The sequence below is a fragment of the Mustela nivalis genome (assembly GCF_964662115.1).
Source record: "Mustela nivalis genome assembly, chromosome: 16".
Classification (NCBI taxonomy): Eukaryota; Metazoa; Chordata; class Mammalia; order Carnivora; family Mustelidae; genus Mustela; species Mustela nivalis.
In genome coordinates, this window is record NC_139035.1 from 67,826,996 (window position 1) to 67,841,198 (window position 14,203).

General features: G+C 64.1%; 2 protein-coding genes across 4 annotated transcripts; both read right to left on the bottom strand.

Annotated features, from left to right (window-relative positions):
* Window positions 1-6,791: 6,791 nt before the first annotated feature.
* Window positions 6,792-7,883, bottom strand: LENEP (lens epithelial protein). Its single transcript, XM_082703704.1, has 2 exons — window positions 7,287-7,883; window positions 6,792-7,198 (listed from the first exon to the last, which is right to left on the bottom strand). Exon 1 carries the CDS (start codon window positions 7,508-7,510, stop codon window positions 7,325-7,327), a length of 186 nt encoding a protein of 61 aa, XP_082559830.1. The 5' UTR covers window positions 7,511-7,883; the 3' UTR covers window positions 6,792-7,198; window positions 7,287-7,324.
* Window positions 7,884-8,010: 127 nt separating this feature from the next.
* Window positions 8,011-13,475, bottom strand: FLAD1 (flavin adenine dinucleotide synthetase 1). 3 transcript variants are annotated; one of them, XM_082703613.1, is made up of 8 exons: window positions 13,390-13,475; window positions 12,757-12,950; window positions 10,632-11,376; window positions 10,010-10,157; window positions 9,451-9,549; window positions 9,178-9,367; window positions 8,322-8,395; window positions 8,011-8,233 (listed from the first exon to the last, which is right to left on the bottom strand). In XM_082703613.1, exons 2-8 carry the CDS (start codon window positions 12,835-12,837, stop codon window positions 8,098-8,100), a joined length of 1,473 nt encoding a protein of 490 aa, XP_082559739.1. In that variant the 5' UTR covers window positions 12,838-12,950; window positions 13,390-13,475; the 3' UTR covers window positions 8,011-8,097. The 3 variants fall into 3 exon arrangements, with proteins under 3 accessions (XP_082559739.1, XP_082559740.1, XP_082559741.1); XM_082703614.1 differs by having other exon boundaries at window positions 13,386-13,447; XM_082703615.1 differs by lacking the exon at window positions 13,390-13,475 and adding an exon at window positions 13,218-13,238.
* Window positions 13,476-14,203: the final 728 nt, after the last annotated feature.

The following is a 14,203-nucleotide window of genomic DNA, read 5'->3' on the forward strand; positions in this document are numbered from 1 at the left end:
GGTCCGGCCTCGCGTTCCGCCAGGGAGGGGGCGGAGCCGAGGGGCTGGCCTGAAACCTGGAGGAGGGAAAGGGGGAGGGGGCAGTGTCCGCAGTGGCCCGGGAGCCCGCGCCCCCATCAAGGGCTCTCGGTCTCCATGCGGGGCCTTTGTACGGTCACCTCCTCGGGAGGGAAGGGTATGAGAGGTTAAGGATAGGCCAAGTGGGGGTGAGGCGGGGACTTAAAGGATTGAAGGGGGGGGGGGTCCCGTGAGGGGCTAGAATCAGGTCAGTGCCCCGGGAGGTAGGGGGAGGGGGAGCCACCAGGCCGTCAGCTCCAGCTCCTACGCCCCACCCCGACGCTGAGGGAGCGGGGGAGTGGAGGCTGCGGGCACCCTGCGTCCCTCCCCACGCGTGACGGCGCCCCGCGGGGAGGGAACGGCGCCCTGGGCAGGCAGCCTCTGCGCTCCAGCCGGTGCCCGCTGCGGCCTTGGCATTGTCGGAGGGGAGGGGCCGGGGCCGCGAGGGGGAGGGGAGGCGCGCTCTCGCTCCCGCACCCCGCCTCCATCCCGCCTGGGCCCTAAGTAGAGAAACTGAGTCTCCGCGAGGGTGGGAACCTCGGGTCAGGGATCCGGCCGGAGACCCAGGGGGCCCGGGGGGCCCGGGTGTTTCCAGATGCGTGTGCGGGCTGGGGGCGCAGGATACGTTCTTCAGTGCCCCCGCCAGGGAGGAAGGTTCCCTGCGAGGGACACCTCCAGCGGGGCCTGCCGCGCGGCGCACCCCGGGGAGCCCCTCCCACTGGTGTAAAACGGAATCAAATCCGGCTACCGCGGGCCAGGTTCCGCTCCCCGAGGCCGGCCGGGCCGAACCGGGTCCGGCTCGCTTTCTCCTCCCCAGCCCCCTCCGCAGGGGGCCTCCTTCCCTTTCCAGCAGGTGGCTCCGCGGGACACCAGCTCAACCTGTTGGACCACAGTGGGCGGCGCCAGGGGGGCCCTGGCCCTCACCCGGGCTGACCCGGGATCCCCGCGCAGGGGGAGGGGCGGAGTCCCGGTCCCTCCCTCCCTCCCTCTCCGGCCGTGACTCAGCCTCGGAGCCGCTGCCCTGCGCCCCAGCCAGGGGCGGAAAGTGTGAGGCGCCCCTGAGGGCCAAGGCCAAGCCAAACAGCCCCCCACCTCAGACATTATCTCACTGGAGAATTAGAGGGGCTGTAGGAGGGAGGGGGCACCAGCAAGCCTGGGGCGCTCCCGCTCGCCAAATCCGCTCCGGGTTTTCCTGTCGTCCCTGTCCCCCTTGGGCCCCGCGGCGGGTCGGGGCTCCGGGTTTTCTTCTCGGCCCCGCCGGGCAGAGTCTGGTCGGAGAGGGCCAGGAGCGCGACGGGGGGGTGGCGGGGCGGCCGGCCGGGGCTTTCCCCTCCCTTCTCCAGCCGTCGGGGTCGCGCGGGGCAAGAGTCGTGCCAGGGGCTTGCCAGCAGGGCCCGACGCGCACGTGAACCGGAAAGGGGGCTGCTTCGTAGTGGGGGGACGTGATGGCCCCGGGAGGGAGGGCGGGAAGGCGGCTCCTGGAGGGCAGAGCCTGGGCCTCCACAGGCCGTCCGAGGGCGGGCGCCTTGGCACCGGCCCCCAGGTTCAGAGAAGCGAAAGGCGCCCGGTACCTCGGGCCCGCCGCGGCTCTCCTCTCAGGGTCGCCTCCGGACTCTTGCTGGACCCAGTCTGGACCTGCAGGCAACAGGAGTGCCATCCTACACTCTCTGGACAGTTCTGGAACCTCCAGTTTGTTTCTCAGGGACAGCCCTCCTCCCCCACTACCCAGGTTTCTCTTCTGGTCCAAAAGGCTCCCTTCCTGGCTCAGAAGCAGAGCGGGGACCTGACCTGAAGTTCCTGCGTCCCCCGCAGCTCCTGGCCCTTACCGCGCCAAACCACAGCCTGCAGGCTGGGAAACACTGCCTGGGGCCTGTGCCCCCTCCCATCAAGCCCGGGCCAGGCCCCAGGGGCCCGCTGCCAACCCTGCCCAGCCACCAGGCCCGCACTGGCCCTGGGGTCTGGAGGGCAGGTGTGGAGCCTGCGGGGGCCTCCTGGGGAGAGCGTGGCAACCCAGACCCGCAGGTTCAGACCTAAGTCTTGGGCGACCAGCTGGACCTCACTTTGGAGAGAGGAAGAGTGGCGGGAGGTGGGTCGATATCGGGGGAGTGATATGGGCCTATATGGGCCTGACCAGGGCGGAGGATGAAAGCCCGGGCTGGGAGTTAGTGCGTCCTAGGCGGGTGGGTGTGCTGGGGCTGGGGACAGCGACTCTGCGCGACAGCCAGGTGCAGGGACTGGCCGGGCCACGTGCGCTCCGGGGCAGCTGCACAAGTTAGCCGCTTGCAGAGCCTGGAGGGAGAGGGCTTCTGGCGGAAGAAAGGCGAGGCTCTGTCTGGGCGGGGTCCTGAGTGAGTGGGTCTGGGGTCCCGGCTTGGAGGGTGGGGGGCTGCCGCTGAGCTGGAAGCAGAGCGTCAGCCTGCCTGCCCTGGGCGCCCACCTCTTCCCCGCTCCCCCCTTGCCTCGGCTGCCCCCGCTTCCCTCGAAAAACCCGCCGCCCAGGAAACCGCTGGGGGCGCTCAGACCGCAGCGCGCCCCCCCGCCCGCCGGCGCCCCCACCGCGACCGCCCAACCCACCTGAAGGGGCCGTGGCTGCCAGGGTTGCCCCTCCCGCCGACTCCCCCCACACCTGCGGGCGCACTATTTATAACTCGGCGCCTCCTCCGGGCCCCGAGCGGGTGCCGGCTGCGCCTCGGAGCTAATCGTCCCCGGGATCTCTGCGCCCCTCTCGGCCGGGGGAGATAAATTTAGTCTCAGGAAGCTCGGGGAACATTTTCCAAAACTCCACGTCCCAGAGAAGGCGGCGCGGAACCCCTCTGCCCTCCCGGCAGCCAGCAGGCGGCGCGGGTGTCGGGCTCCCGGGAGGGACGGAAGGGACCGGGGGCGGCGGCCGGGGGGGGGGGCGGGTGGCCCCCAGCGTGGCGGGACGAGCGGGCACGCCTCCGAGGGTGGTCAGGACCGGAGCAGGTGCTCGGCGTGGAGCGCCCGAGAGGGGGGCTGGGGCCTTTCGGAGGGGAGAGGCAGCGGTGCCAACGAGACGCGAACGGGAACGCGAGGAAGAGCCTGTGCCCTTGGGGGTCTGCGCTCCGCCGCGGCGGGGATCACGGCCGCCGCCCTCCTCCCGTCCGCCTCTGAGTGTTCCTGGGAAGACACAGGCCCCATCCGAGATCATTACCGGAATAGTCCGCTGTGCTCCGCGAGGCTCCCAGACCCCTTCTCTGGGACCCCGAGCCCCCACCTGCCCTTCGCACGCCATTGGGGTCTTCTATCCCACTAACCTGCTAGGAGTCCTGGGTGTCAGGATGCTCCTCCCAGGGCTGTGGCCTGTGGGGTCCCTAACAGCTCGGCTAGGCTCCTTCCTAGCTCTACCGTCCATTCCTCTACCCCCTGTGGCCACCGGAGGGCCCCTGGGCACCCCGGGGAAATAAGATGCCCCTCCTCGTCCCCTTTGGTCCTCCACTCCCCGCTTCTGCTGCCCGGTGACAGTAGTTCAACCCCCGAGCCTGCTCCAGCTGGGCCCAGAACGCTGTGGGGAAGCTGCTGCATCTCTTTCCCTTGGAGAGGAGGGGGGAGGCATAGACCAGGGAACCATGTCCTGGCCTGTGTGGTTCAGGCAGAAAAGGCATAGCTGGGACCCCCAGAGGAGCCCTCGGAAAGCAAGAACAAGAGCTGCCTAGAGTGGGGGTGGGAGTGGGAATTGTGTGCAGGTGCAGCTGGGGGGTGGGTTCTGGTCCTCTCCACACCTTGGCCTGCCCCCCACAGTACTATTTCAAAACAGGGGAGCTGGCTGGTCCAGAGAAGCCCTGGGGCTGAGATGAGAAAATACCGTTCACCGGCTGACGACCCTGCGCAGCGCGCTATGGGCCTGACCTTCCACGGGCCTGGCCACCTCTCTGGGCCCGTTTCCTTCCAGTTAGTGGGGCGGGGGTGGGGGGGGGACCGCCCCGCCCTGTCTGCTGCTTAGGTGGGCTTGTGTCGGTTTCCGCACACTTGGAGTGAGAGCAGTGGACCCTCCGAGTGTGCGCAAGAGCAGCGGGCCCTCCGGGTGTGCGCAAACTTTCCCTCTCCTCCGCCTCTCCTGGCTGCCTGCCCTGGGCACCCACCTCTTCCCAGCTCCCTCCTTACCCGTCAGGGCTCTCTGGATAGCTGACACTGGCCTCGGGCCACCTCAGATTCCCCTTTCACTTCCTGGGCCCTCCCATCCATCCACCACTTCCCCTGGGGGTCTTTGCCAGATACCCCCTTCCCTGGCAAAGGCCCTGGAGCTCAGAGCTCTGAGACTCCGGGGTCCACCTCCGTGCACCGTCCCAGCTGAGTGGAAGCAGGGCCCAAGAAAGGAAAGGGAGGCAGAAGGCCAGAGCTTGAGTCAGGGAGGGGCTGACCAAGCAGGTGTAGGCTATTGTGGGGGGTCCTGGGAGCCCCCACACTCCTGCGGGAAGGTGACTTCTATGTCCTTCTCTGCCACCAGCCTTTCTGTGGTTGGATTCAGGACCTCCCCCCTTCCCTCTGCTGTGCCCTGGGGTACAGTCGGGGTTGGAGGGGCCTGGTAAGAGCACTGAGCTCATCATGTGGATGCCTAGTGCCTAGAGAGGGTTGCCGGCTGCTGGGTTAAAAAATCATTTTGAGGGAGTGCCTGGGTGACTCAGTGGGTTGTAGCCTCTGCCTTCGGCTCAGGTCATGGTCTCAGGGTCCTGGGATCGAGCCCCGCATCAGGCTCTCTGCTCGGCGGGGAGCCTGCTTTCCACTCTCTCTCTGCCTGCCTCTCTGCCTACTTGTGATCTCTCTCTCTGTCAAATAAATAAATAAAATTTATAAAAAAAAAATCATCTTGAGGCACGCCTGGGTGGTACACTTGGTTAAGAGTCCGACTCTTGGTTTGGGCTCAGGTGGTGATCTCAGGGGTGTGAGATCAAGCCCTGTGTCGGGTGTAGAGATTATGTGAAACCAAGGAAAATCTTTTTCTTTTTTTTTTTTTTTTTTTAAGATTTTATTTATTTATCAGAGAGAGAGAGGGGGGAGAGAGCGAGCACAGGCAGACAGAATGGCAGGCAGAGGCAGAGGGAGAAGCAGGCTCCCTGCTGAGCAAGGAGCCCGATGTGGGACTCGATCCCAGGATGCTGGGATCATGACCTGAGCCGAAGGCAGCTGCTTAACCAACTGAGCCACCCAGGCGTCCCGGAAAATCTTTTTCTTTTTGTGTTTAAGATTTTATTTATTTATTTGACAGACAGAGATCACAACTAGGCAGAGAGGCAGGCAGAGAGAGAGGAGGAAGCAGGCTCCCAGCGGAGCAGAGAGCCCGATTTGGGGCTCGATCCCAGGACCCTGAGATCATGACCCGAGCCGAAGGCAGAGGCCTTAACCCAACTGAGCCACCCAGGTGCCCTGAAACCAAGGAAAATCTTAAAAAAAAAAAAAGAAAAAGAACGCGTACACGTTCAGGCCGGCCACTTGTCTCAACTGCTCTCAGTCACTGGCATGTCGGGCCCAGACGGTGCCTGTAGCCTACAGATCAGGCTCTCCTGTCCAAGCCTTGTGCCCCAAAGTCTGTTCTTCACGCAGCAGCCAGTGTGAAGACCCCGCGACAGCTTTCTTGTCCCTCTACAGGAAGCCCTCCTTACCCGGCTTGTGTGGCCCTCTGTGACCTGCCCCACACCCACCCCACCTCAGCTTCTCTTCTCCAGAGCACCTATCCCCCAATAACACCACTACACTTATTCTTTGGTCATTATTTCCTGGGCCTGCCCCCGAGCACAGAAGCTCCCCGAGTACACAGGGGCCCGTTGGGATCGCCGCCATATTAAAGCCTCCCACGCGGCGTCGGGCGGGGGCTCGGTGACATTTGTGGAGCGAATGCAGCTCGCGCACAGACTATCTCTGGAATGCTCTCCAAAGGACGGGTAAAGCTGACCGGCTCCCTGCAGGAGCGCCGGGGGCGGATGGGGGCCAGGAGGGAGGGTCACGTCCCACCAGCGCAGCTCCTTACTCTGGGTCTCTGTTACCTTCACAAGTGGCACTACAGGCCCAGAGAACAAGGACTGAACTCGCACGTCAGCGGAAAGGCTGGTCACTGGGAGTGAGCAGAAGGTCCCGTAAACTTTCTCTAGGCCTGTGCCCCAGGAGGGGAGGGCGGGGCCAGGGCGGGCTGGCTCTGAGGTTGTGGGGGCCTGAGAGTGGGCCTGCCACCAAGGGTGAGCAAGGTGCTGTCCGCGGTGGAGTCAGGGGACTTGGGGGAAAGCACGCATCGCTGGCTGCCAGGGGAAGTGGAGTTAGTTCTGTTCCTTCTGGCCGTTTGTGCTGTGCAGCAGTAAGCCCCAGGAGCCTGGGTGGCCGCACAGGCGCGGTTCACCCGTAGCCACCTCTGTGAGCCGGAGGAGCAGGGCCCAAGGTCCTCTGTGAGCTGCGGACCCACCAGGCCCAGCACTCTGCCCCAGATCTTCAGAGGCAGGGAGCTGATCAGACCAGCCCTTCTATTTAGGTTTCCAGTCTAAGGCACAGCGTCTCCCAGAAGGAGACCCCACCCAGGTTGGACCCCTCCCTCTCCACCGGTTGGGAGGAACCTAACGGTTCCAGCCCCAACCCTCCCTGCCCAGGCATCAGGGAGTCAGAACAGCTGTTTGTTTTTTTTTTTTTTTTTAATCTCAGTTCTGTCCCGGACAACCTTTCTTCCCTGGTCTGTACCCTAGCTCCAAGACCCCTCCAGGGCTGAGTTTTTCTGATTCCCTTTCAGACAGTTAGAACTTTAGGCCCCAAGGCCTGTTTATTTTATGTATACACACACATGCATCTATGTACATGCACACACACACATAGTTCAGTGACTCTCAAGCAGAGAGACCGGGGGCAGCCCCTTCCTGGCACTAAGAGAGCATCGAGAAATCAACCATCTGGGCTGGGGGGCTCACTGTGCCAGGCTCGGAGAAATGCCAGCTCCTGTGGCGGTCTTCCTGGGGTCCCAGCCAGCAGGCTGAGCTCCTGGGCCCCGGAGGTCCACCCGAGGTGGGGGCTGGGAATGGAGGCTCCGAGAGGCCGGACCAACAGACGGCACACCGGAAGCAAGATCCGCACTTCCCGCGGTGTCTGGGGCCCCTCCATGGTGGAGCATGGCGGGCCCCAGGGGTCTTGATGGGGGCTGGGCCGGGCGCTAGAGCAGAGAACAGGAGGCTGAGAGGCGGGCTCTGGCCCTGAAGCAGCGGCTGTGCTTCCTGTTTGCCCTGCCCTACCCTGCCCACCTGCGCTGAGCCGGGGTCAGCTCCCTCCCTGGCCATCGTTAGTCCAGCAGCTCCTTGATGCACCAGCAACACAGGAGAATGTAAGCAACTTCCTTCAGGGTCTGCTGCAGGCCCTCCCATCCCGTGCCCACCTTCATGACGGGCACCCGGAGCCCAGTGTCTCGAAGGGCCCTCCAGAAGGAGAAGGGCAGGGCCTGGGCTAGCGGCTGCATCCGGGGCTGCATGAGGGCAGCAGCTTTGGGGCGAGTGGGAGCCGCCTCTGGGGCCTTTTATCAGCAGTGTCCCCACCCCCTCATGCCTCATGACTTCGGACAAAGGCCCCCAGGGTCTAGCACAGGGAAGCTTCTGGGCGCAAGAACGGGCTGAGTCAGCCTCTGTGGACAGGGATGGAGGCTGGGGTCAGGAGGGGGAGGGGGAGCCCGGCCGGCCACGCCAGCCTCCATCCTCCACAGCCAGGCCTGCTCGGCTTCCAGCCCAGGCCTCCAGACCTTGGGGCCAAGCCTGCGTTACCTCTTCCCCCAGTGCCCAGCACAACTCCGGGCTCCTGCCCTCTGGGGGGCTCCTGCTGAGGCGGGCCTTGGGAATTGTGCCGAGAGCTCCTTTTCAGTCTGCACACGCGCGCCTGCACACGCACACACACACGCACGCGCGCCCCCCCCCCCTTGCAGGGAGCTGCCCGGTCCCTCTGGCATCTCCCATCCCTGGAGCAGGAAGACACAGCAGGGGCGGGACAGGAGAGACAGTTTATTGACAGCTGACACCCCGGGGCACCTCCGTCCCCCACTGCGGTCAGGCGCGGGTCAGGCGCGGGTCAGGTGCGGGAGTTGCGCTCCTCGTCCTCGTTCTCCAGCAGGTAGGCGGGGCGGTAGGCCGGCTGTCCCCCAGGGCTCAGGTACTTCAGGGCTGGGTTCCGCACCGTGTTCTCCCGGCCCCCCAGTGAGGTGTAGCTGGGGGAGCAGGGAGGCGAGTGTGGGGGTGGCTCGCACCCCCCAGCACCCCGTCTTCCCCACGCCCGCTGTCTCCGGAACCCCTTACCCGCGGTCGTACAGGATACAGTAGGGGACGAAGAGCTGACGGAGGAAGTCCCAGATGTCTCTGTAGGTCCAGTCCTGGGAGGTCAGAGCCGAGTCAGGGGTCCCCTCCCTCACTTACCCCTTGCCACCCAGGAGAAGCCCACCCGGGGCTGCTTCTTGGTCCCCGAGGGTGGGCCCCTAGCTGATTCTCTGGTGCGGCTCACCGACCTACACAGGTAGGCCACTGGCTGTGGAAGAGAAGCCTTCATCCCGCCTCCCGGCCCCGGCCCCTTCCCGCGCCTGTGTGAGCCCGCGGGGAGCAGGCCGGCCTGCGCAGGAGTGGGAATGGGCCCCAGCTGTGCCTTCTGACACGGGGCACCTGAAATGACTTCGGCGCAAGTCAGGGGACAGAACTTTGACTTTCCGCAGGCCACTGAGTTCATCCTTTTAAAGCCCCCATTTGGTTGGCTTTAGTAGTTCTTTTTTTTTTTTCCTTTATTTTTTCCCCCCACCATCCACCTGCAGGTGGGCATGTGCCGGCTAAGCCGCCCTTTTGGCCCTCTCCCCGTGCTCGCCAGCCCCCACTCAGGGGGCCCGCTCCTCCCACCAGCCCTATTTTTAGTAGTTATTTAATTTTAGGAAACTGCAGCTTGAGTGTAAGTGGGTGGCCAGCGGCCCCCACACTGGGCAGCACAGACCTAGCGGGAGAGAGCGCGCGCCTGCTCTCAGGGTGCAGTGGACGGCGCTCAGGACGGAGGACCCGACGGCACAGCCTCCCTCGGGCGGGTGTTTCTGCATCTGAGCCCCAGGCTCCAACCGCTCCCCCACGGGAGATAGGGATGGGGAGACCAGAGGCAGCACAGCCTCTACCCCGTTACCAGCAGCGGGTTGATGCGCATGAAGGCCGGCCAGCCGGGGTCAGTGGGGCTGAAAGGGCAGAGGCTGCAAGAGTAGGGGTCCGTACGGCGGGTGCCCATCAGGACAGCCTCCAGCTGGGGGTGCCGTGTCCGCAGCTCGCTCAGGGCCTGCTTCATGTCCCCCTCAGCCTCCAAGACCCGTAGATTGTATCTGGGGAAGGAAGGGGGCTGCGGTCAGAAGTGGGCACTGTGGCGCTCCCCGCACCGGAGCCCCAGCCTCTGGGCACCCAGTACCTCTTGATGGTGTCCTGTAGGAACTGTTCGAGCTCGGGGAAAGGGGAGATGGTGCGGATATACAGGACCTGGAGGAGCTCCTGGGTGTCGGGGTGTTTCCTGGGCAGGCGAACAAAGCATAGGCTTGCCGGGCAGGCCGGGAAAGGCTCTCAGAGAACTCGCACTGTTCTCCATGGACGGACAACCTCCTGCTTGCGGCTCTTCGGTCCTTCCTATCCACCAGAACCACTTCCTCCGGGAAGCCCCTTCTGATCTCTCCCTTCTCAGATCTGGAGCACGCAGCCCTATGTCAGGTGAGTAACTGCCACCTCCCCAACAAGACTGTGACCTCCCTGTGTCCCGGTGCAGGATGATGACCTTCAGGTCCATGCCCCGGGCACACCATGTCAGATGCTCAGTAAGCAGTGGGGAACAGAACTGGAGGCCACCAGGGCCACCTCCCTCCCATACCCCACCCGCCGGCCACGCCTTCCCTTCTGGCTTCCTCGGGCCTCACACGGGGAGCTGGACAGGAGGGCAGACGGGCCCCCGGAGGCCTCGCGCCCCGAGGTCGGCTCACCTCTGTGCGGCGGCATGGAAGAGATGCAGGAGCGCCGTGCAGTCCTTGCCTCCGTTGAAGCCCACGCAGAGGCGGGCGAGGCCGTACCGAGCCAGGGCCGTCTCGATGGTCTGCAGGGCACCTGCCACCTTTTCCCCCAGAGAAGACCCTGCGAGCAGACAGAAGCCACCAGCTAGATGCACGCGGCCGGTGGGGGGCGGGGGTGGGGGATGGGAGCAGGCCGCCTGCTTCAAGTCTCCGTGGCTGCCCAGAGTGGGTCGGGTACTGTCCGGACTCCCATGCCCCGCAGCCCCACCTCTGTGTCTGCCCTCTACGGGTCCCGGTTTCCTTCTGTTCCCTGAATTCCCACATCGTCTGCTCTCGCCCACCTCCTGGGCTGACCTCCCTGCCGCGGACGGAGGCCCCTCGTCCGCAACAAGTCGTGCCTGGGGACCTTTCTTGTCACGCTACTAGCCCAGAAGGGCCTGGTGTACGACTGTGCCGGCGAGCTGCCCAGCCCCGTGCCCTGGAGGGCACCGACGCTGTCTCTGTGCGCGGGAGCCCCCGACAGCCCCCGCGTTCCCGAGGCCCAGGGAGTCAGCCCAGCGCACGGCGCACCACCCCTCCCCGCGGAGGCCCCTACCTGATTCGGCGAGTCTGTACACGGCTTCGCTGGCCTGCGGCACGGCGTCGGGAACATAGGGGACCAGCGACCCCGGGGGCAGGCGGGCGGTCAGGTAGGCCAGGCCTTCCTCCAGGGGCCCTTCCTCCTCCGAGTCCAGAGTGAGCTTCACCTGATAGTAGTTGCTGCCCCAGTCAGGGTAGGAGCCCAGGCCCAGCCTGCGCCCAAAGTGGGCCTGGGCCTCGGCCAGGATGGGGGCGATGGAGGCCTCGTCGGCGGCCACATAGAGCTCCCGCAGGTGAAACTGCACAGCAGTGTTCTGGAACAGCCCCTTCAGCCCCTCCAGCACCCTTCGCAGCAGCTCCGGAATGCCCGGGAAGAGGTAGACGTTCCGGACGGAGACCAGCGGCAGCTTGAAGGGCCGGCCAGTGCGGGGATCGGTGCCGTAATGCAGGCGGGCGGAGGAGGGCACGAGACACAGCTTGGCCCAGCCCTTCCCTCCCAGGGCTCTGATGGCTGCTTCCAGCTCAGGGTGCGGCCTGAGTTCGTCCCCAAAGGCCTGTGCTACTGCCTCGAAGGTCACGTCGTCATGAGTGGGGCCGATGCCCCCTGCCGTGAGGACGTGGGTGAAGCGGCTGGAGAAAGAAGTGACCTCGGCCGCGATGGCGGCGACCTCGTCAGGGACAACAGAGACTCGGCACACCTGGACCCCTAGGGAGCGCAGTGTCCGGCACAGAAAGTAGGTGTTGGTGTCCTGAGTGTGTCCCTGGGAGGTGAGACGGGGACCATGAGAGTCAATGCCATGGGGATGAAGAGCAAAGGGGCGGGGGCGACAAGCCGTGTCTGCCTGATACTGGGGCACCGTGCTCTTGGGGGACGCTGCCTTGGGCTGCCAAAAAGCCTGGACTGGGCACCGGAGTGAGGAAATCCGTCTGACGGGTCAGGGACAGCATGACCTGCCCTGGGCCTCTTTCTCCATACTTTCACCTTGACCTCATCTATGCTTATGGAGTCTGTGGTCAATTCCACACCAGCCCTGACGGTTTAGTCCCCTGGTCCGCCATGGACGCACATTCCTGGCGGTTGTCCCTTTGGTCAGTGGCAGCCCCAGACACTGTCCGCAGCCTGTCGGGCCCTTCCGCATCGCCCCTACTGCCATGTCTCCCTCTCATCTGCATCTCTTCTGTGTCCCTACTGCCACCAGACAGGCCCTTGGCACCTTTTATCTGGACGGTGGCGACAGTCCCTGGCAAGGCTCCCAGCCACCAGTGTGGACTGCTGGGGCCTCCTGACTAACCCTTCTAATATGCTACTGGGATTGCACCACTCTTGGGCTCAAAACCCATGTGTTGTTTCCAGCCATATACAGAATAAAGTTCAAATTCCTTTGCAGAATTTTTGACGCTGTGTCGCGGGTGTGTAGCTCATATTCTCTCCCAGCCCCGTCTCCTTCTGCTTCTCTGCAGGGGGCTTAGTGGGTAAGGGTTACTCGGGAGGAAGAGAGAATCGGGCTGGAATCCCAGTTCTACCACTCCGAGCTCTGCTACCTCCGGCAAGCTTCTCAGTCTTGTAATCTATTAACAGATTTATAGTAAAAGTATCAAACCTCGTGGGAATGTTCTAAGGATTAGTAAGATGGCCTATGTGATATATTCAGCGTGCTGCCAGGCCCTAGTAAACCCCTCAGAAAACAGGGTCAGTGCTGCTAATCCAACCTGAAACCTACCATGACCTTTCGAAAGACTTCTGGATTGTTCAGAAGGGATTTCTCCCATCTAGGACTTTCCTTCTATTTTGCTTACTCACTCTGCTAAATGCCGTGGGTCATTTTCCCAACAGGTTGGCTAGAACTTCCGCGATAGCACATGCACCCATTCCTCCTTGACCTGCTGGACTCCTTGTCATTCCTGTAAGGTCCCTCCTACCTCTATAAGCCCCTTGACAAATTGTAGTGACTTTGCTACAAGTTTTCAACGGAATTACTGAAAGAACAGAGGGCCACTTTCCCTGTAATACGCTGGACTCACGCCAGGACCCTACTGCAGCAAGGGGACTCCTGCCCCGCTGCCTCCCCTCAACAGAAGGGCTGCAGGCGCTTAGGGATGGGAGGCTGCCACCCCCTCCCCCTGTCATGTCCCAGACACACCTTGAGGATCTCATCTCCAACAATGATGATGCCCGCCGTCACGCTGCGCCCTGGGGGAGGGTCAAAGGCCCTAGATGCCATGGTCCTGCCTTCTCTGCCCCTCTGCAAGGCCCTCCAGAAGCCACCCAGGGCCCCCAAAAGGGGTCGAAAGCACGGGAGTCGCGCCAGGTCTACAGGGCACTGGGGGCCATAGCCTGAAAACAGGGGGGTCTGGGGTCAAGGGAACCTGGAGGAGCCAGAGAGGCACCGGGGGAGAGCGGGAGTGCCCGTCCTTCCTCTAAGGAAGACCTCGCCAGGCGCTGGGTAAGAGAGTCCTTTATCCCAGCCTCTAAGAAACCCCAGCCCCGGCCTCTTCACAGGTCTTCTGGGCTTGGCTCTAGTCTCAAAACGTCCTGCTCTCCCGGCACCCGCCCCTTTGAACAGGTCTGCGCGCCGAGCTCGGCGCCTGCACCTGCAAATACCTCCTCTCGCGGGGCACCGTGCCTTCGAGTGCCTCGACCCCTGAAGACGCCCCTGCCCGCTTCGCCCCGGAGCTCAGGCGCCTCTCCCGCACGCGCCCGCACCCTCTCCGGCCTGCAGTCCCGTCCCCCCGCCTCGCCGCAGCCCGCCCCGCTCTCCCACGACCCCACCTGCCTCTCGGGCCCCGGCCGGGCTCGCGCCCTCAGCTCCCGCACGTCCCGGGCGGCCGCCGCACGCAGTCCCGCCTCACACCCGCACCTGCTCACAGCAGTTGGCCACTCGGCTGTCGCTCACACGAGTTCCAAGGGCCCATTGGTGCAGCTGGCTGTCGCTCGCCCGCCTTGGCGGGGGGGGTGGCGCCGGGAAAAGCGCCGGGTTGTCATTGGTGACAAGCGCGTGGCCACGCCCCCGGAACTGCGGGGGCGGGGCCGCGGGGCGGGGGCGGGCCCGGGCCGCGGAAGGGGCGGTGGTGGGCGGTGCTCCGAGGACTTGGGGTGCGCTCTCGGCGGAGGCAGGGGCAGGGAGGCGTGCCTCTCGCCGCTGTCCTGCTTTCGAGTTCTCGCGGGCACGTGCTGTCCGGCACTGCCCGACTCCGGGCGCCGGGGCTGCCGCCGGAGGGTTGCATAGTAGCGCAGCCAGCTGCGGGGACACCCGGTGTGGGCACTGCCCGGGGTAGGACAATCTCGGGGGGAACTTCCACTCACCTCCGTTATGAACGATGAAGCCATAAGCTTGTGCGTCAACACCCCCCCGCCCCCGAGTGCTCAGTTTAACGTCACCGTTGCCTGATCACTGGTTTCGCAGGTACCACTCAGGGCAGCCTCACAGGCCGTGCTGTGTGTCCGCCTCGGATTCTCATGTCATCCCGGAGTTTCAGTTGCCTTTGGTCTAAAAGTTTCTTAAATTTTAATGTTTGATCGGGGACCTTTTAAAAAATTGTTTCATTTTAAGGAGTATCTATGCCCAAGGTGCATTTTGAGCTCACTGT